This window comes from Linderina pennispora, assembly GCF_002104995.1.
Source record: "Linderina pennispora strain ATCC 12442 chromosome Unknown DL89scaffold_38, whole genome shotgun sequence".
Lineage (NCBI taxonomy): Eukaryota > Fungi > Kickxellomycota > Kickxellomycetes > Kickxellales > Kickxellaceae > Linderina > Linderina pennispora.
The window spans coordinates 26038-46943 of NW_024468286.1; the positions used below are offsets into that span (position 1 = coordinate 26038).

At 54.2% G+C, this 20906-nt stretch overlaps 3 protein-coding genes across 3 annotated transcripts; 1 reads left to right on the forward strand and 2 right to left on the reverse strand.

The window, feature by feature from the left end:
* Positions 1-16789: 16789 nt before the first annotated feature.
* Positions 16790-17487, reverse strand: DL89DRAFT_119075 (uncharacterized protein). The gene has a single exon (XM_040883178.1). The coding sequence runs from the start codon at positions 17351-17353 to the stop codon at positions 16877-16879; it is 477 nt and encodes a 158-aa protein (XP_040739577.1). The 5' UTR covers positions 17354-17487; the 3' UTR covers positions 16790-16876.
* A 459-nt stretch (positions 17488-17946) lies between these two features.
* DL89DRAFT_271185 (uncharacterized protein) lies at positions 17947-18531 on the forward strand. Its single transcript, XM_040888874.1, has one exon. It carries the CDS (start codon positions 17972-17974, stop codon positions 18281-18283), a length of 312 nt encoding a protein of 103 aa, XP_040739578.1. The 5' UTR covers positions 17947-17971; the 3' UTR covers positions 18284-18531.
* Positions 18343-19793, reverse strand: DL89DRAFT_119078 (uncharacterized protein). The gene has a single exon (XM_040883179.1). It carries the CDS (start codon positions 19689-19691, stop codon positions 18405-18407), a length of 1287 nt encoding a protein of 428 aa, XP_040739579.1. The 5' UTR covers positions 19692-19793; the 3' UTR covers positions 18343-18404.
* Between the last annotated feature and the right edge of the window lie 1113 nt (positions 19794-20906).

Consider the following 20906-nt stretch of genomic DNA (forward strand, 5'->3'; position numbering starts at 1 on the left):
ATCAATGCCTTTAGGATGTATATTTGACACCTTGGGATCTGAATCCATCGATCTAATGAGATAATACTGTTTTTAGGAGTTCACAGAGCGAGTCACACATACCGGCTTTGAGGGACTCAAAAGAGCCTGAATCGTTTCAGCAACTCAAAAGCGCTCTAGCGGACAGTTAGACACCTTTGGACTATAAAATCATATACAGCAGAGATATACCTGAACTGCTGGCAGCAACTTCACCCTTTACTTTTGAATCCCAACATGGCCTGTGTTATCTATATCCAGCTATGGTATGTGCCAGCGACATTTGTCCATTGCTCTGTGCACAATTAGATGGCGAGTAAGACTGTTGCAAAAAAATGAATGGCTGTGGCATAAATTGAGTAAAAATTTTGGCTCCACGTTTTTAGCTACAATGCTTTCGAGCAAACAAGAATCGCTACAATATTATTATTTCACTTGAAGTACAGTTTATAGAGAACGAAAGGAACCATCTGTAGCCGTCGAAAAAGCAGATTCGCCGTTCATAGACTGTGCCATTTTCAAGCAGGAAGACCATGGATCCGCAATATGGCTTTTTGCAATAATCACAGACCTTGCATACCGGGTGATGTATACTAGATCAATAATATTTAGTAAAAGACATGGTACAGCTGCCGTTGGATTCTAAGCACAGCAGTCTTTAGAAAAACAAGCGTATGACTCTGAATCAACAACGCTTTCTGTTCAACTACACAAACAATAATAGGTGCTTGAGCAAGAGTATATATTTTCTGGATGGCATATGAATGCGACGCTTGTTGTCAACAGATCTAAATGAGTTTGCAGAACAATATACAAACAGGAGTAAAAGAGAGCCCACCAGCCTTGAAGCATAGTCGGATTCTCTACAATATGATCACTTTGGTGAAAACAATGGCCCAAAAGTCAAACATATCATCCTTCACTTCAATGCTTTTCAGATCAATGCATGTTAGTGCTGCCAATAGTGGGCTTGAGGCTACATCTTGTTCCAGCATGGTGGTCAGGCAATGGTGCGCTCTCCCAGAAGACTTTCGGAAGACAAGTGGTATATAAATAAGGTATATACAAATCTTGGATCCAGCATCATCTCATCTTGATTCTGCCTTTACCTTAGCAAACTATAATATTCTAATTACCTGTGCCGGAATGTTGAGGTCATCTGTGTTCGCTGCTTCATTTCTTGCCCTGTGCGCTACCGGTTCAAATACCAATATCTACCTGCCTGAAGGATACGCTGTCGGTGTTGGCTCACAAGGATCACCAGCTCCGGTCCTGGCTCCAGTTCCCGCACAGCTACCCGAATCAATGGCCCTCTTTTCGACAATAAGCGGCATCATCACACCAGTGGCAAATATCGATGCAGCTGCTACACCTACTCCTGCGTCCAGCTATCCTGGAAATCAGTCTGGTACACAAGCTGAGGTAGGATACACACCACATACTGGGGTGGCCGCTGAGCAGTTCAGCCTAGCAAATGCTAGCGCTGTCGCCCAAGAACACAGCAGCGCCTATGGCCACAATGGTGCAACAGCTGAAACAGGCACTCCGGGCAGTCTGTCGAGCGAGCTTGGCAGGCTTTCTGGAGATCAGCCGAGCGATCACAGCGTTGGCTCACTGAGCTCCAAACATCACTCTGCCTCGCAACTGTCGTCTGAGCAAGGGTCGGGTGCACAGTCGGCTATTTCCGCAAATGGCATGGCAACAGCGCTACTGATCGTTGGTACGATGCTCGCAGCGACCATCTCAAATCTCTGACCCCTAGCACTGTGGAGAACAAGAAGCGCGGCGCCGGCTGATGAGGAGACGGCATGTGCCCAGTCTGCCAGAGCACTGCGGCCACGCATCCCTACAGTAGCATGTGACCTGCGCTGGACTGGCTTTTGTTGCTGCCCGAGTTCCAGGATTAAAATTTTTTAGCGCGGGTTTAAAAAAATTCAATGCCTGGCTAGAGGCGAGGAGCGGGAGGATTGCCCACCAACGATTTGCCAGTGGGCCGGCTGTTTTTTCTTGTCCTGCCACTTGCCCCAAAAATGCTGCTGGCGCTTGGGCGATAAGCGGATCGCATCAGTGTGGGCTCCTGAGTTTCGTCGGCACTTATTAGCTGGGGCAGACTAACGAGGCACCTCCGATTATCTTCTCTTTTCTCCCTTCTCTGTTCCTGAGCTTTATCTGCACTTCCAGCTCTTTCTTCTATCGTTCCCACAGCAGCCACACAACGCGACAGGGTTTATGCTTTGGTGACCAGCGTGTTTCTCACCACTATTCTGTCTTCAACCACCTCCAACATACCAGCAGCAATTTCGCCGGCATTCCGTGCCCTGTGTCCGACTCCGACGCGGATACTCTACCTCTTCAGACACTCAGTATTATAGCGACCATTTTATAGCGGCGGCCTAGAGCTCAGGGAGATAGCATCTAATTCCTGACCTCGGTATCTGCTCCACGCAGCAACTCTCACTTTTCCAATCCCCTATTCAGCAGCTTACCACCGGATTTTCGGCGAGCACCAGCTTCTAAAACCAGCAGCACCCCCCTTCACCGCCAACCACTTAAATGACAGCAGCCCTTTTCTCTTCGTCGACCGTCGGTGATGCCCAGCACGGCATGAGCGTCACCGATAATACTATTGCCGAGACTAAACAGTCTACCACCCCGACGTGCAGCAACAACGGCACGCACAGCGAGGGATACACGGGCGCTTTCGAGGGCCCGGAGAAGCTCCTGGAAATGTGGTTCGCCCCTAATGCGCAGGCGGCGAAGCTTGTCAACCAGGCCGGCAAGCTCAGCGACGAGGACTTTGACCAGTGGTCCGAGGTTCGCGATGGCTTGCGGTGCGTGCCGCGGGCGGTCTGGCGCGACATGCTCGACCTTGTCCACTGCCAGGTCCTGAGCACGCTCTGCAACGAGCACCTTGACTCATATCTCCTCAGGTACGTGTTCTGTATGCAACTACTGTTACTTGCTTGGGAGCCTTGCTGGGTTCCTGTTTGAGTTTTGCTATTTTTGCGTGCAGTCTGCCATGATTGACACCAGCAAGCATGAGTATGAAACGCTGGGTGGCTGCGTTTCCCAGGCATACAAGGTTGCCGATGCGGGTGTGGATGGCTGATTTGGGGATGGGGATGGGGATGGTTTATGCTCAATTTATGCATTTCATACTTACTCGGCATATGGTGTAGTGAGTCCTCGTTCTTCGTCTACCCCCACAAGCTCGTGCTCAAGACCTGCGGCACGACGACCTTGCTGTATGCCATCCCGCGCATCCTGGAAATCGCGCGCGCCTACCTTGGCGTTGTTGGCGCCTACCAGGTCTTTTATTCGCGCAAGAACTTTATGTTCCCCGACCAGCAAGAGGAGCTGCACAGCTCATGGGAGCGGGAGGTCAGGTACCTGGACGAATTCTTCCCTGAGGGATCCGCGTACCTGATCGGCAAGACCAACCGCGATCACTGGCACCTGTACCTGAGTGGCCCCTACGACACATCTGCCATGCAGACTGCCGCAGAGAACGCCGCTATGCTCGATGGTGCGCTGCTTGGCCAGACCACCGCCTCTGACCTGGACCACGGCTACACAGCCCGGGCTGCGCATGACGAAGACACTGTTCACAACTCGATGGCTGGATCTCCGCGCATCCACCCGCTGAGCCGCAGTTCTTCTCGCTCAACTGTTCACGGTCTTTCCGAGGGCCACGAGCTTGACTCGGCGGCTAGTCTTGAGGACCCTGTCCATGGCCTCGGTAGCGCAGCTGCCATTGGTGCCGACACAACTGTCGAGATCTTGATGACTGGGCTCGATCCCGACCGCATGCGTCTCATGTACATTGATGGTATTGGCGCTGAGGAGGGATCCTGCGGTGGAAAGGCTGTTGAGCGCGCATCGGGAATTGCCGATATCTATCCCGAGTCGTCGACCGACTCGTTCCTGTTCTCGCCGTGCGGTTTCTCGCTCAACGGCCTGCAGGGCGATGGGTATTACACGATTCACGTTACGCCTGAGGCGCACTGTTCGTACGCCAGCTTTGAAACGAATGTGTCCAACGACCGGGCGATCGACCTGCTGAACCCAGCCGGGGTCAAGAACCTAGTCGAGCAGGTAACGCGCGTGTTCGGCCCGCGCTTTGTCACGGTTACTGTTTTCAAGGCCCGCAACGACTCTCTGCCCAACCACACTGCCAATATCTCGCCTGCTCGTGGCGTGGCTGCTGCTGGTGCTGCTGCTGACCAGGTTGGTGCCGAGAAGGAGCTGGCCAAGAGTGCTCTGCACCTTGACCTTGATGCTGCTCCGCCGACGTTTGCCCCGGTTGAGGGATACAAGGCTGTCGACCGCGTGCTCTACGAATTCGACCACTACTGGCTCCGCTACGGATACTATGTCAGAAGCGACTAAGGCGGACCACAGTTGGAGTTTTAACTAATGACCTTTTTTTATTTTATCTTGGATTTCCATGTTTACGTCACGATTTTGTCACACCAGTTCCCCATATCACATTCGAAGCGTGTACGGATTGCAGACAATTTCCGACGCTGTGTGACACTGTCTTCTCTACGTCTAGTGTCTATTTGTCTGCATCGTCTGCATCGTCTGGTAGTATGATTCGCAGTCCTTCGTTCGCGCTACGAAACATTGTCCCGCCAAAGGACCCGAAGCCGCTGTGGACACGGTACACGCCCACTGCACTCGAGCGCACTGTGGCACTAATCAACAGCCATCCCGTCGTCTTATTTGCGCGACGCAACTGCGACACCAGCGAGAAGATGATCTCTGAACTCGCCAAATCCCAGATCGAGTTCCGGCTAGTCTACCTTGGCGATATAACGGCTGGAAACATCATCCAACGCCGGCTCCAGGAGCTTACGGGGCAGTGGACTGTGCCCAGCGTGTTTGTCAAGAGCCACCACATTGGCGACTACAAGGAGACTGTAGAGGCGATAAAGCACGGCAGAGTCAAACAGATTCTAGATTCAGATCAGTGGATAGAACTTGTATACGCGGTGCGCCCGGATGTGTGGGCCAGAGACGCCAAACTGAAAGACAAGTCGCCAATGTCTTTTGATATGTGTTTGCAAGACTCGCACCGATTCAACTATGTTCATCGACAGCGGTGGGCAAAAGTCAAGCGGTACTGGGGAATGCATCCAGCAATTGAGGATATTCCTGTGTATACTCGGTCATTTAAGAAACTGTAGCGATACCAGTGGAATATAATGTAAACAAATGCTAGTTTGATGCGTGGAAGCGTGATGTGGAAAAGGGGTGTACGGGAAAAGATATTGAAATGTGAGACATAAAATAACACGGGTGACAAAATAAAAAGGATATGCTTCAGCACAGATGTGTGAACAGGATACCTCTGGATAGACCCAGGAGCGGGCGAGTGTAGACAATCGGCTGGATATTCAGAGCCGAAATAAGCTTGGTAAAGCGATGCGCGCTTTCCTGGTCACTCGAGGTCAACGTCCCAGCGCGGGACCGCGATTCGTGGATGATTTCATCGACATCCATGCCCGACAGTGAAGCGCGCGGCCTACTTGCAAAAGTCTTATATTCCGGGTGGTCTTCGGACATGCTCTTTGCAAACCTGATGCATCCAAAATTGGCAGGGAGCGACGAGTCAACAGATTCATAGGTGTCGACAAGAGTTTGCGTGCTGGCTTTGCGCATGCGGTGCGCATCACGGACAACAAATTCTGGCGACAGAACTCCGCCCAAGCTCGAGATGATATTAGGGATATCGAGTGTCTCTTCCTCATCGTTGGTGGCAGGCTCTAAAGCAACGCGTGGCGATATTGGGCCTCCCAGCATGGATATCAATGAAGGAATGTGAAGTCTAGCCACTGGTGCTGAGGACACATTGGGGGTGACAGTAGCACCTAGTTCGTGAACAAACTGCTTGGGGCTAGCGGAAACGCACTCAGGGTCATGAGGGAGGAAGGGGTTCGTAAGGTACTCTGTAGTGCACAGCCCATTGATAACCTCATCGACATGCAGGGCAGCAGAGAACGCCGGTTCGATGACGCGACCAAGCGATACAATGAGCTCGGCTGAATCCAGTATAGGTCTGGCGAGAGGAATGACCAAATCCGTGACGGCGTTCGCACTGCCAAGAGCCGTAATGAGCTCGTCAATGTGGAGGGCGGCAGGGAACACCGGTTCAATCACGCGACCGAGCGACGAAACCAACTCGGCCGGATCCAGTACTGGAACTAGATCCGGAACAGCCAAATCTGTGACGGCGTTTGCACTGCCAAGAGCCGTAATGAGCTCGTCAACGTGGAGGGTGGTAGGGAACACCGGTTCAATCACGCGACCAAGCGACGAAACCAACTCGACCGGATCCAGTACTGGAATTAGATCCGGAACAGCCAAATCCGTGACGGCGTTTGCACTGCCAAGAGCCGTAATGAGCTCGTCAACGTGGAGGGTGGCAGGGAACACCGGTTCAATCACGCGACCGAGCGACGAAACCAACTCGGCCGGATCCAGTACTGGAACTAGATCCGGAACAGCCAAATCTGTGACGGCGTTTGCACTGCCAAGAGCCGTAATGAGCTCGTCAATGTGGAGGATGGTAGGGAACACCGGTTCAATCACGCGACCAAGCGACGAAACCAACTCGACCGGATCTAGTACTGGAACTAAATCAGGAACGGCTTGATTGACCAAAATATCTGCACACCCTAAGCGCTGGATGAGCTGCTCAGTGTCGACCAACAACGGCGTCCCTTCCGTAAGATTGGGAGCAACGGCAATTCCCAGTCCATTGACCAGCTCCACTGGGTCCACCTCTAGGAACTGTGCCTCCGGCTCTCTTAAAGTAGCACCAAAGTGCTCTACCAATTCAGCATCACCTAGCTGCTCAATGAGCTCATCGATTTCGAGCAATGAGAACGCATCTGGATCCACAAAAGTAGGATGGTGAACAGCAGTAGTTCCTGTGGACCGGCACTGGAGCGCATCCGAATGATCGGCGATTTCGAGCTCCTTCAGCAGCTCGTCGATGTTTCGAATAGAGAAGGGAGAGTCAACGATTGGTACCGTAGCTACTGCAGAATTTACACATAGGCCTGCGAGGGCAGAGCTGCACACAGCAGTGGGGTTGCCAAGAGTACGAATGGTTGCCAATATGTCAAGACACGCTGGAGAATCGGGTTCACCGTGCACTGCTGCAACAGTAGCTGCTGGCGAGACCGCAAAATCGGGGTCTTGAGTCCATACTGAGCATTTTGGCTCGCCAACGAAACCGCCATCCATCACCACGTCAGGACACCTGTCGATTTGGTCGAGTTCGCTTAGATCCAGGAGCTCAATCGGCTCGTCGGGCATTTGGTCGTGTGATGTTGCCCGAGGATCAAGGCTGGAGCTGTAGTGTTGGTTGAAGGAGCCGTCACTCAGGGCCACTGAGGTGCGCTTGTCCTGCAACAGCGATGTACGGGTGACCTGCTGCATTTCGACCTGGATCTTGTTGGCGCTTTTGCTGCTCCTCTTCAGCATGGGGTTTGTAGATTCTTCTTCAGCAAGTTCGATAAGTGGCTGCAACTGGGAAGTCGTCTGAGACAACCCTGACTCAGGGGACGCATACCATGTGCCAGATTGCGCTGGTGACGGCGGAATGAAGCTGGTTGTGTTCTCGTTGTAGGCGAAATCGAGCGAATCAAGGCCAAGGCTCCTGCTGGAGAAATTCGAAGGCGACTTTACCTGTGAATCCAGTTTAGACGGTGTCTGCGGGGCGCTGGGCAGGGTGCGAGTAGGTGACGCTTGGCGAGCCGGCTTCCACGGCACAGGTTGTGGCTGGCCATTGTCTGCAAACAACTCGTCCAAAGGCGGCTACAAGAACGCGTCAAACGGCAAATGAGGAATCAATATTTGGCCTCCGCTAAATACAACAGGCATCCAAGTGGCGACCATTTACATTGTAGCTGAGGGTTGCAAGAAAAAACGGGAATGCATGGCCCCAAATGTATGAGTTCATTTTACCCAACCTGCAATGGCGCTGCCAGATATAGAGGCTATCGATGAAGCAAACATCTGGGAGTGGTCCTGACCCGCTGCATTGCATGGGCGACACAAAGGTGTGCAGTACATAAGCCCTGTTTGGACCAGAAGGTGTGGTAACAGAGCAAGTGCATATTACGACTGTCATGGATGCCAAAATGAAGCGGCAGGTGGTTGCAGGGGCCAACACCTAGCAGAGCCCGCAATAACAAAACAAAACGCAACCATACTGAGTCGCTTACCTTGTGGCGCTCCCGGTCTTGTGGAATCTCTGCCATGCTGTCCTCTGGCAGTTGCCGGAGCTCTGTCGTGTGGCATGTTTTAGGCACCGACGCACACGCCTGCTCCAGAATGTCCACACGTGCGTCCATCATCGGGCTCTCTTCGCCAGTAATCGGATCGTAAAATACCGGCTCTGCAAAGTCATCAGTGCCATGTCGGTGGAACAGCTTGCGGGCTGCAGTGAATATGCTACGCACACTGCGGTTGGAATGTGACGACGACGGTCGCCGCTCACTGTGATACTGCTGGATGTGCACGCGATCGCCGGTAGAGACTGTGTGTGGGCTGGCAATGTCTGCATCCTGTGGATCTTCTGATGGGTGCTTGCGCCGGAGACTACCGCTGCGGAACAGCCGCTTGATTGACTTGCCGGTGGTCGATGTGACCCGGCGCAGGCCCGTGCTGAGCCGGCGGTGCGAATGCTCAGGCGATACAGGCTCTGTGAACCGCCGCCGTGGCGAGATGTTCGCAGGTTTCGATGGATCGATCATTAATAGAGATGAATATCGTGAAGTAGTAGTGGGATAGGAGAAGGTTATAGATGTGCGGGAGAATAGAATAAAGTAGAATAGGGAGGTTAGGAGTATCGGCTGTAGAGGAGATAAAATAAGAAGGAGCTGGGTGTCCCCATCTGCGCTTGGAACCTGGGCTTCTTTTTAAGGGAACCGCGGGGCGGTCTTCCTTCTGAAAAGTCCTGGCAGCACAGGCGTGGGGGCCGCCGATATACAGTGCGCCACTGGGGCAAAAACTTCAGAGCAACAGTCCCTCTCCCTGCGAGCTATTGGGGCCGTTTTCTCGCAGTCAGCTCAGGTGAGTGGAGCGAGCGATAAGGCCACCAGTCCGATAAAAGCTGCACTGGAGATCGCTATTGCAGGACTGGACCGGCTCCATCATCTCCTGACGCGGGACTAGTCAGAGGTGCAGGTGGTCACAGAGGCAGGTTGTCGCGCACGGGGCAGGTCCGCAGTGAACTGCGGCTCCGATAGTAACTGGGCCTCAGAGTCAGCCCCGCTTCAGCGAGCATTGCTCATTACGTCGGCCGAACCTCCTGCATTGTCTGCTGGTACGAGCCCAGCATGGCACTCGGGGGACAGCGCTCACGTTTGTGCGAGTTCGTGTGCAATTAATGCCGCTATATGGTCACGGGGCAAGAGGAGCCGCCGCGGCCTGGGCTAGTTCTTTTGGATGGGAAGCGGTGGAGCAAGCAATTAGCAGCACGCCGCTCCATCGGCGGGCTATCTCGCAGAGATCGCACTTTCCACTCTCGCTTGCTCTCCTCCTGTCAGATAGTTTTTTGTATTTTTTCGCCGCTGCCTCCCTGAATTTTGTCGCTCTCTTTTCCACATCATTTATACTCCCAGCCCTTGTACAATTATCCACGCAGCCCTCAGCTCAGCCTTATCTTTTTGCACCTGTTTATTAGCAGTACTCAAGCTCCCTGCGGAAAAAGGGCCCAGTTTGCGCACAGGCTTTTCTGGAATTCGGACACCGCCGCATGAGCAAGATAGCAGCCGCCTCCACACAACCACCCCCAGACACTAGAGCCCCATTTGTGGGGAGCACAGCAGAGACTAACAGCGTGCTCTACCAGCAGATGCACAGCGAACGGGACCACTACTGGCCCTCTGGGGGCATTCCTCCTCACCGCGATAACGGCGACCAACGGCTACAGGGAGCAGAGCCACGGGCACAGTACCAGCACTCGCATGCGTTTATGAGCGGCGATATTACGCTGGTGCCTGAACGGAGGCCTGACGATGTCGTAGGCGAGAATTTGGGTCAGAGCACAGCAGCAATTGGTATGGGTGGCGGCAGAGAGCGGCAGCTGCTAAACAAGTTGCCAGCCAGAGACGAAGGCGCACTGCAGGATATTCGTCAGGGCTCGACTCAGGCGGCGGCCCCCTTCTGGTCCCAATCGCTCAAAAACTCGATAGCTGGCGCCGGCGCTGGCGCAGTATCATCCATAGTGACGTGTCCACTGGATGTGGTAAAGACACGGCTGCAATACCAAGGCGTGCTGCAGGAGAAGTACAGGCGACTCGGGCATAAGCCATACCGCGGCACATTCAGCACACTGGAGCGGATAGCGGCTGAGGAGGGCATGCGTGGGCTGTACCGTGGCCTGGCACCGATGCTGATGGGGTACTTGCCGACATGGGGCATATATTTTGCAGCATACGAAGGGCTAAAGGCCAAGACCTCACAGGTACTTGGCTGTCAGCCAGGCCACGCAGCTGTGCACGTTGTGTCGGCAATGGGAGCGGGCGCAACGACATCTCTGCTGACAAACCCGGTGTGGGTGCTGAAATCGCGGTTCATGACCCAGAGCGCGTTCACGGACTACCAGTACACGAGCATGTGGCATGCAGTGAAGGTGATCCAAGCGCACGAAGGGTGGATGGGGTTTTACAAGGGCCTCGGGACGAGTCTGCTGGGCGTAACACATGTAGCTGTACAGTTTCCACTTTACGAGCAACTCAAGGCGGTTCTCAACGACGATCCAACTCACCAGCTCGCGTCATCGCGTATCCTGCTGGCGTCAGCCATCTCTAAGATGTTTGCGTCCAGTGTGACATACCCGCACGAGGTTATTCGCACGAGGCTGCAGAACCAGTCGACACATCCGCCAAAATATAGAGGCATTGCCCATGCTGTCCGGCTGATTTACAAGGAGGAGGGAGTGTCCGCGTTCTATCGGGGATTGTCGACGAATCTGATTCGGACCGTGCCCGCCAGCATGATGACCCTGCTGACATACGAGCTGCTGATTCGCATGCTGTAAATGTAGAAAGATGGTTCGTTTTTCCAGGGTGAACTTTCATGTGAAAACTATCGTTTATCCGCACTGCTGATTCGATTATCCGCACATCGATATCGCGCATGTATGCCCATGTGTATGTCGCACGACTAATGTATTGGGAACAACCTCAGACGCCAAAGGGCGCAATCTGCTTCAGCAGCGCTGTAAATTCAAAGTGTGGCAGCGTGTGTAGCTTGCGAATGATACGATCGAGCTCGCTGAGATCCAGCCAGATCTGTCGCCGGATCTTCTCGTTGTCGGTGCTAGGCATCTCTCCACGTAAATCGACGCCTTTTGGCACCAGCGTGTTGCTTGCAGACTGATCAAGCTTCGAGTAGTCCCTGGTTTTGCGCAGCCTCTGCAAGCTAGCCTCCGTCTTGCTAATTGTCGCCAAGGCATCTGCGCTGGCACTCGCGACCTCCTTCGAAACACCTTTGCACGCAGCCTCTCGCAGCGCCGCAGCAGCCTGGTCAGCAAATTGCTGGCACTGGCTTTGTGCTTGCAGACCGGCGATTTGGTGCTCTACTGCTTCCAGTGGAGCGAATAGCTTTGAGATGTACCCCGAAGCGTCAGTAGGCGGCTCACGGTTTGTATGCCGGTAGTGTGATGTTGTGCGGCGCAGGTGTGCGGCAATGTTCGTACAGCTCTGCGCAACAACCTGTGCAGAAACAAAGTCAAGTGCACATTGGGTCGTGCTTTCGAGGGTGCCAAACGCTGCTGTGATCGCAGACATCAAGCTGGCGGTAATGTCCTTGGATGAGGCCTCTGGGGCATCGCCTCGATTTGTTCCGTTGATGGAAATGCCGAACATCCCCAAATGGCTGGCGCTGGTGGGTGACTGCATGCCCAGCAATGGGGACTGCACTGGCAGCAGCTCTGCAACTGAGGAGATATACCCCACCATGTACCCACGGAGCACTATCACGTCATGCACTGCAAACAGCGCACTGCTAACCCGGGCATCACCAGCCGGGCTGCCATTTTCAGTTGGCCTTTCCTGGACCAACGAGCCCACTATAGACTCAGTCTTCTTTCCGAACCACAGCACGACCTGGATACTCAGCTGCCAGAACCGAAACGCCAGCGGCGCCAAGTACACATCTGCCGACCAACACCGGCGGATCGCCCACACAGCCAAGGCGGCAGTGTCAGTGCACAGCCCCAATTCTGCGCGTATGGCGTCTACAGTGACACGGTCCACCAGATGGTCCTCCGATGAAGTGCTCCGGATGGAGCCGTTTTCCGAGCTAGCCGATCTGTTGCTCATAGTAGATGCCGGGGTTCCTGACCGACTTGGCCCACTAGGGCTTGTAGCACGAACCCGATCCAGCGATTTCCTTGTCGGCGCTGCTGGTTCCTTGCCCTCGATGGCATCGATGATTTGGGTCTTTCGAATCGCAAAGTACGCTGATAATTGCCACTTGCGGTGGAACTCCACAAAATGCTCGTCCTTGGCAAAGTCGACAGCAGCGGATATTGAATCGGCGTGCTTGAATAGATCGCTAAAGTCGCGCACAAACCGACACACAATCTGGTAGTTGCGATGGAATCGATCTGGCATCCCCGGTACAAACAGCAATGGCAGCGACGTCATTATCGCGTCAGATATCTCGTGCCAAAATACCTGCGTCTTAAGGTTATACTGGCTAGTCGGCAGATGTGCACAAACGCCGTCGACTAACGGAATCCCAACACGCGAGACAAACCCAATGATGCGCTCCAGCATATCTGCCAAAGCCTGCGAATCCATGCCCATGCCCTTGCCAGGCTGACCGGCCACCGCGCCATGCACAAACGGCTTCACCAGCCGATTCCTCAAAATGCTTTCGGCCTCCGCCTGCTCATCAATAGTGCTGTACGCGCGCAGACACTGCGACAGCCATAGCAGGTTTTCCGTCTCGTCCTGAGTATCGGCGTCCTCGCTGAAATATGCAAGATGCTGGTCAACGCAGCGCACAAAGAAAGTATATAGCGCTAGCTTCAGTGCATTCTCGATACCGCGCATCCGTGTTTCTGCCTGCTGGACAAACGGCGAATCCCCGCCCTTGCCAATAAAGTATTTTATCTGACTGAAGTCCACTGCTGCGCGCTCGAGGCACTTAACATGCTCCGACAGGTCTCCTTCGTTTTTGCTCTGTGCAGCCTCAGCTAGAATAGCGTTAACCCTATCCAAAAGCCTCGCTAGATCGATGAACACTCGCAGCATCTGTTTCTTTTCGCGAATCGCAGTGCGGTATGCCAGCCGCATGTCTAGATAATCGAGCTTGGCCGTCAACTCGCCATGCGTCGCCGATATCTGCTCCGACAGGTCGTGGAGCGGCGCGTGCACCTCTTTGATAGTTGTGTCAATGCCATTCAGACTGGTGCCCAGCCCAAGAAAGTCCTCGTAGCGGAGGTTAATCAGGTTGTGTAGCTCGCGACGCAGCTCGCGCAGCTGGCTGCTGAGCTCGCTATGAACTTCGGTCAGTGCTTTGCCCTCCTCTAAGCGTTGCAAGGAGTATTCATGCACGTCGAACTGCCGTCGCTGGGAGCCTGGAGTGCCCTCATCTGATGGCATTGTAGCTAAATTGAATGCTGAGAAATAGATGTATCAAGGCAGTGTGAGGTGGAAAACAGCCGGTGCGCGCGGTTGAAACAGCAGTTAACACATCACACCTGGCTTGATTTTCGGCATATGTGTAAATATGATTATGTGATTCGTGTTTCGACATCAGCAGATCGGATTAATATCCAATAAGCTGTGAGATAAGATTGCACGAAGCCCCTCAGTGCGGTCCTCAGAGAGTATGCCAATTCGAATTTCTCCTCCAATTCAACCTGCGAATTGCTTTACCTGTTCCCCCCTCTTCAGATTCTATACATAACTATTTAACAATGGAGGCTATCGGCCGCGCTGTCCAGACCAACTCTGCTTTCCGTGCCATCGTGCGCCCGCTCGCCAACACCTGGGTGAACCTGTCCGGCTACCGCCGCCTGGGTAAGTTTGTGGATTCCGAGAGCTGAATGGACGAAGACAGAAACTGAAATCGTACGCATTTCCATAATTTTAGGTCTCCGGTACGACGACCTTATTGCCGAGGAGAGCCCGATTGCCCAGGAGGCTATCAGCCGCCTGTCGCGCCAGGAGATCGATGGCCGCAACATCCGCCACAGACACGCGTTCCAGCTGAGCCTGGCGCACCAGGAGTACCCGCGTGCCAAGTGGACCAAGGCCGAGGACGACTATGCGTACCTGCGCCCGCTCATTGAGGAGGTCCGCCTCGAGTTTGCTGAGCGCGATGCGTTCAACTCGATGACCACGGTCAAGAAGTAAGACGCCTTTTCTTTCGCCCTCTGTTTTCGTTCAACTATAAAATCCCGACTTGACTATAGGCGAATTGGCGAGCAGTCTCTTTTGGGATGGCTTCTGTTTGGTGTCTGGTTCGAAGGGTTCTTTGTATAACACAAAAGCGCAGCTCCATCAATTGCGAACAGACCAGGCTCACACAAAGGCTGTCAAGGCTATTGCGCGCCGCCTGCATGCAACTGCCGAACAGCTTGCAAATAATTGTTTCCGTTTTATTTCTAGCTGACGCCGACGCTGCTGCCCTCTCACATAGCCAGGGTATAAAAGGCGAGCGCCTCAACACACTCTTGCCTCCCACCTACACTCCATTTTTCAGAACTCTATTTTTCATCCTTTTTGGCATACTTCACTCCCACCTCTACTCCTTTGCTCTACCAGCTTCTCGCTTTGCACTGTGCACCGACCTTCACACACATATAGATTCTTTTTGCATCCATACCCGCACACATAGCACCCACGGACTCGCCCATGGACACCTTGCAAGCGTCGCCTGGCGGGAGCACAGAAGCCATATCGCCAGCCTTGTCACCTCTGGCAGCAGTCTCGTTCACTGGCAATGCCTCCGGTGTCTGTTTGGGCGATCCCAGACAGCCAGCTAGTGCACGCGTGCCGCCTGAAGTGCTTGAGGAGATTTTCGGCCTGCTTCAGCCCCACCAAAAGGCCCTTCACTCATGCATGCTGACCTGCCATCTTTGGAAGGAGCTGGTCATCCCTCTTCTCTGGCGGCGCCCGCAATTTGCGCGACTGTCGCAGGTCATTAAATTCGCCTCCACGCTGTCTGCCACTGCCCAAGGCCGTGCCACGAGTCATTATACGCGGCTTGTCCACTCTCTCTCCTTCAGCCGACTGGCAGAGGCCGACAGGAATCACCCAAAGCTGGCTGGTTCGATTGGCACGATCATACAGCATCTGGTTGCTGTTGTGGCACCCGCAGCAGGCCCGTGTGGAACGGGCGATGGGCAGTTCTGCAGCGGTCCGCTGACAGCGCTCAAGCGGTCGAAGAGCCTCTCGCGCAATGATGAGGAATCTGCACGGCCATATTCAGCGATTGAAATGTCGACAGAGCCCAGTGCCACCAGTGTGTACCATTCGGTTGCAGCTGAGATCCCTGTAGCCAGTGACACAGCTGATTCTAATGATGACAGCGAATATCGGGTGGCGTATACACCGGCTGGAACAGATCCACTAGACCTGCAGGACCCGCAATGGCAACTTCCCAAGGCGGCCAGCGGATTCGGGCCATTATCAAAAAGTAGTCTACTGCTGGATGTATCGCTGCCCGCTGCTGACGACACTCATTTGAGCTACTCGGGCGCATCAACCAGCTACCATAAACGTAGCATGCGGAACTCGATGCGCGGACCGCGGCACAGCGATGGGCTGTCTACTGACCACTACACCTCGTCATTGCGGCACCTTGACTTGTGCTTTTGCAAAGGTGTACGCAACTACTCGCTCCAACGGCTGGCCCCCAGGCTCTCATCCCTAACTAGCCTGAACCTGGCTGGTGGTCTGCGCAGCGATATCACTATGGCCAAGCTGTCCCAGCACTTGACTGGTCTGCGGCGGATCTCACTTGCGTGGACAGCACATCTGACCGATTTCGGTGTCGGCGAGCTCGCCCAGCACTGTCCCAGGCTTGAAGTCATTGATTTAACACACTGCACACAAATCGAGGACACATCGCTGACAGCTATCGCCTATAATCTAAAGTCGCTGAAGGCGCTGAGCGTCGCATATTGTACTGGCATCACTGATATCGGCGTCCGCGAAGTGGCAACAAAGTGCACCAAGATCAGTGTTCTGAATGTCATGAAATGCGTGCGGGTAAGCGACGTGATGCGCAAAACACTCTCTAACCAGTCTATCATTTGCGAATGCACCGTGACAGAACCATTTTCGATTGATATACAGCTCTCAAGATAGACAACTGCATACTTATACTCAGCAATATACTACCATTTGACTTTGCTTCATGCACTTCCCAATGTTTATTTGTGAATACCAAATCTTGGTTTGTTGGGGGGGGGGGCTAATATGCTGCCCACGCACAAGCAATGGAGGCAGCAGCGACAGCGTAAGCAAGACCAGCAATGGCGTTTGTGTTGGTATTTGCCGCATTCTTGCTGCTCTTGGACGACTCGCTTGCCGAATGCTCATGGCTCGCAAGGGCACCCAGCTCGCTTGCGCTGCTCGCCTCGCCAGCACGCAGCCCGGCGTTAGCAGCGACATGGTACGGCCGGTTGGCTTCGTACTGCTGAGATGCGACGAGCACCTGTGGTGCATATCCGACTTCAACGAACCCAGGCTCGTTCCCGTAGACTTCACAAGTAGCAATCACCGCTAGAGTGAGGGCAAATACAGCATGCTTGGTCGCCATGTTTGTAAATAGGATATACTAAGAAGACTGGTTGCAAAGTAATGGTCTAGAAGAGTTAAATACAAGTGCTTATGAACCTCTGAGTAGCCGAAAGATGTGCAGAGCGAAGCAAGAATGGCAAGAGTAAATAGCAGATGCAGTACAGCTGGTCACTGAATGCACTATCCGACCCAGTGTTTCGACAAAGGAACACTGCAAAATTCGCATTTCCACTTGAATGGGGTGAACAATGCTTGCCTGATATGTTTGCACCGCAGGTCAGTTCAAAGCCACCTGAACTGCATGCCAATGTCCGTTTGTCGACTCCTCCTACGAGCCGGTACGGGTGGTCATATAAACAGCTCCAGCTTTTGGTGGGCAATATGAAATATTCACGCTTTGCCGCTTGAATTGAAAGATGGACTAGTAGGTTAAAAGATGACAGATATGCAGAAGCATGTATGCGTGAGCAATTTTGCTTTGTTTGAGTCAGACGTGACGACCTAGAGTGGCCAATAAAGTAGTTAGATGTAAACCAGCCATCAAAATACATGCTTTTTTTCAGACGCTTGTACAATTGTTTGTGTTTTGAGCTGAGCGAAAATCATACCATCCCAGTGACATTCCGTCTATTAGTCCATTTCAGCAGCCAGTATCTTGGCCAGTTTGGTTCGCGGAGAATGTGCTCGACCAGACACCAGCGTAGCTGAAAACGCAAGCAATAGAGAATGTACTAGCTCACGCACACAGACTGCGTGAAGGTCTTGTAGCCAATGCGCCACGACTTCGACCCACCTTCTGGAATTTAGGTCTGGGCGATCATGTACCAAGTGACACCACACCATGCCTTGGGTCGGATGTTTAGGACAATAACCAGCAAAAGAACTAGCTGTGCATGTGTTCACCGCTCAAGATGTCGCTTGTGCAATTGTGGATGCCTTCGGCAAGCAACATCTGTTGCTCGCTTTCCTAGCGACTTTGGCGGTACTGTCATACACGAGTATAAATGAGCATGGTCTGTCCGCAGATTTCAAGCAGAACACATCACTGCCAGTCCTGACACTAGCGAAACCATCCTCCCCAGATACCACTGTTTCCCTCTGCCTCCTACCCTCCAAACCCCCTATTACCCTCCTGACCATCAGCGCCCCAAGCAACCCACTCATCAACCATGAAGCTCTTTGCGCCTGCTTTTCTCCTTTCTGCTGTCGCCATGGCAGTACCCGCCCCTCAGTCTGATAGTGTGGCTGCTATTGAGCGTCGGCAGATCGAAAATGCTGGGTTGGAATGGCTGACGCGCCAGGTCGAGAACGCCAGCGAGCAATGGCTCAAGCGCCAGATCGAGAATGGCAGCTGGGAATGGCTCAAGCACGGCAATGCCCCGGTTGCCTATGGCAGGCGCCAGGCTGAGAGCGTCAGCGAGCATCGGCTGAAGCGCCAGATCGAGAACGCCGGCTGGGGATGGCTCAAGCGACAGCTGTAAGCAGCCAACTACCTTGACAGTCACTACCTGACACCCTGCCTCACTCTTCGGTAATACACCCTTCGGATACCAGTCTTTATGATGTTTTGTTATAAATACAGCCCAACCCACGCTCTAGTTTTCATAGTTCAGCACACAGGTCCTCGATCTCGGCATTGGGGGGCATCCGGCTGATTCTAACCGCAGCCGCCGTGTGGCACTGCAGCACAGACACGTCCTCTTTGCCGCACGACGGGCACACAGGCAGCGAGTATGGGGGCAGGTCACGAGCCACTGCAACGGCGCTGTCAGCACCAGCAGACTGGGCGCCGTAGTCAGACAGAGCACCTGGTAAAATGACAGACTGGGCGCCGTAGTCAGACAGAGCGCCTGGTAAAATGACAGACTGGGATGTCTGGATCAGCCGGTCAGAGCCCGAGCTCTCGTACAGGGGCAGGTCAATGGTGCCGTTGGCGCCGGCATTTGGCAGCACCGAGACATAGGCGGGGATGGTCATCTCGACAATAGCGCCTTCGGGTGCCTTGACCAGCGCTGTCAGCACCACCTGATGCCGCACGGTGACGCTGTCGGACTGGAGCTCGAACTGCACATCTTCGTAGGCAGCCGGCATATTTAGCGCCACCCGGTGCTCTTCCCGGCTGTCGGCTGCGGAGCCCTGTCTGCCAAAGGCAATGCGCTTGCGTGCAATCACCTGCGTCTCTCTGTGGACCGGCACATGGCCGGCATCGCGGAACACCGTCTGCACCTCCTTGAGCACTAGATCGAGTGCCATTAGACGCAACCCCTTGATGCCAGGCTCGACAATGCATGTGAACTGGGCCAGCGCGCTGTCTGCCACGATGTGAGAGTCGCGGGCCAGCGTTACCTTGACCTTGTCCTCCCATTCAGCGCTGGTGCTCAGAGCATCGGCGCTTGCGTCTGCCCACTCGCTGCCTTCGCCGGGGTTCCGCACCACCACTACCGGTGTCTGTGCACTGCAGTTTGACCGCAGACCTGTCAGCGTTAGCTTGGCACGCACAGTGTACGAAATGCTGCCAAACAGGAGGTTGGCCGTCGGCGGCAGGTCGCCTGGCAGCACCAGCTCGAATCTCAGCTCGTGCATGCCAGCGCTAAATGTAGCTGTGGATTTGTCGGCACCCGGTATTACCAGCTGCTGCGAGATGTCTGCCAGACGCCTGTTTGCAGTCACTGGTGATTGCCGGCCCCGGGCACTGGCGCTGGCAGGGCGTGGTGTGAAGCTGATGGCCTGCTCGCCAGTGAACGAGACGTCCAGCGAGCGCACCTTGGTTGTGGTGCGGAACCTGGCAACAACCTTGCCAGTCAGGATGTGGCCGGCAGCCTGTGTGCGCTCGCCGAACAGGCTGACTGTGTCTGTGTCCAAGACAATAGAGATGGATGTCGGTTTCATGGCTTGTATGTGAGGAATTTCCCACAGACTGTGAATGTTGCGAATGCAATGAGAGCAAAGTAGCGGGAGGGAAAGGGATGGTGGCCAAGGAGAGCAGAGGAGGGAATGCGATATTTTCGCTCTCATCTCTCCGAGAGATCGACCCCTGCCTTTAAAGCGTGCCGGCGAGTGGCATTGCCTTTCTTGGGCAGGTGTGAGGGGTATGCATGCGGCTGGGATTTGGTTGAGGCAAATCGCTCCTTTCCTCAACCAAAAGTACGCTCCGGCGCTATCATCGCTGGCACGGCGGGGGCCATCCGGCCATCCTGGCTGGCACACACAGCATTGCTGGGACAACCTGCCTTCATGCCCACTCCCATGGCCACCTGATCCAGGAGCGGCATATGCAGGCGGACGCTTTGTCTGCCATGCAGCCGACCAGCTGGGATGCTTCCGCCTAGAACATATGCGGATCGCACTGCCCTTGAGCCCCTGAACCCTTGTCCATTTCACACAGCGGCTGTGCTCTGTGGGAGAGATGGCCAGCACACAGCCCTCCGCACGCCAACGCCAACGCCAGCGTCAATGCCATACCCCACAGACTGACCCAGCCTGTGAGCGACTGGCCAATATATATTGCACATGCTGCTCATAGCTTGCCATTGCTGCGACCCACGCTGCCTGCACGGGGTTAGGCTTGGGCTAGCGGGCAATGCAACCTCAGATTCTGACTGGACACTGTGTGAGCATATTCTTCGAATGAGTGGACTGAAATAACACTAAGCGATGGGCTCTGGAAGAGGCTTGAATCCAGTGTTCGCCAGCGGGCAGTGCGTGCCAGACTCGGGGTTGCCCCACCAGGTCGGAACCACCACGTTCTGGAACGCAAAGAAGATAACGATACCCGAGATCGCGAGACCGCAGTCAAGGCCGGCCGACAGCGAGAACGCATAGCGCTGCCACCACTGGTTGCGGTACTTGTGGATGAAGTAGTTGAAGATAGTGCAGGCAATGAACCAGTTGACGTAGATGTGCGACGGCGCCGGCGGCATGTAACCCGAGGCCGAGAACAGCAGCGGGATGTGGACGTGCTTCCACAGGCTGTTCGGGTAGCGCTTCTGCAGGTACCAGAACGGCACAGGCAGGAACACGCCGACAATGAACAGGTAGAGGCCGACGTGGTAGGGGCTGTCGCTGCCGAACATGCGGCCCGGGCCAACCAGACCCCAGATGACC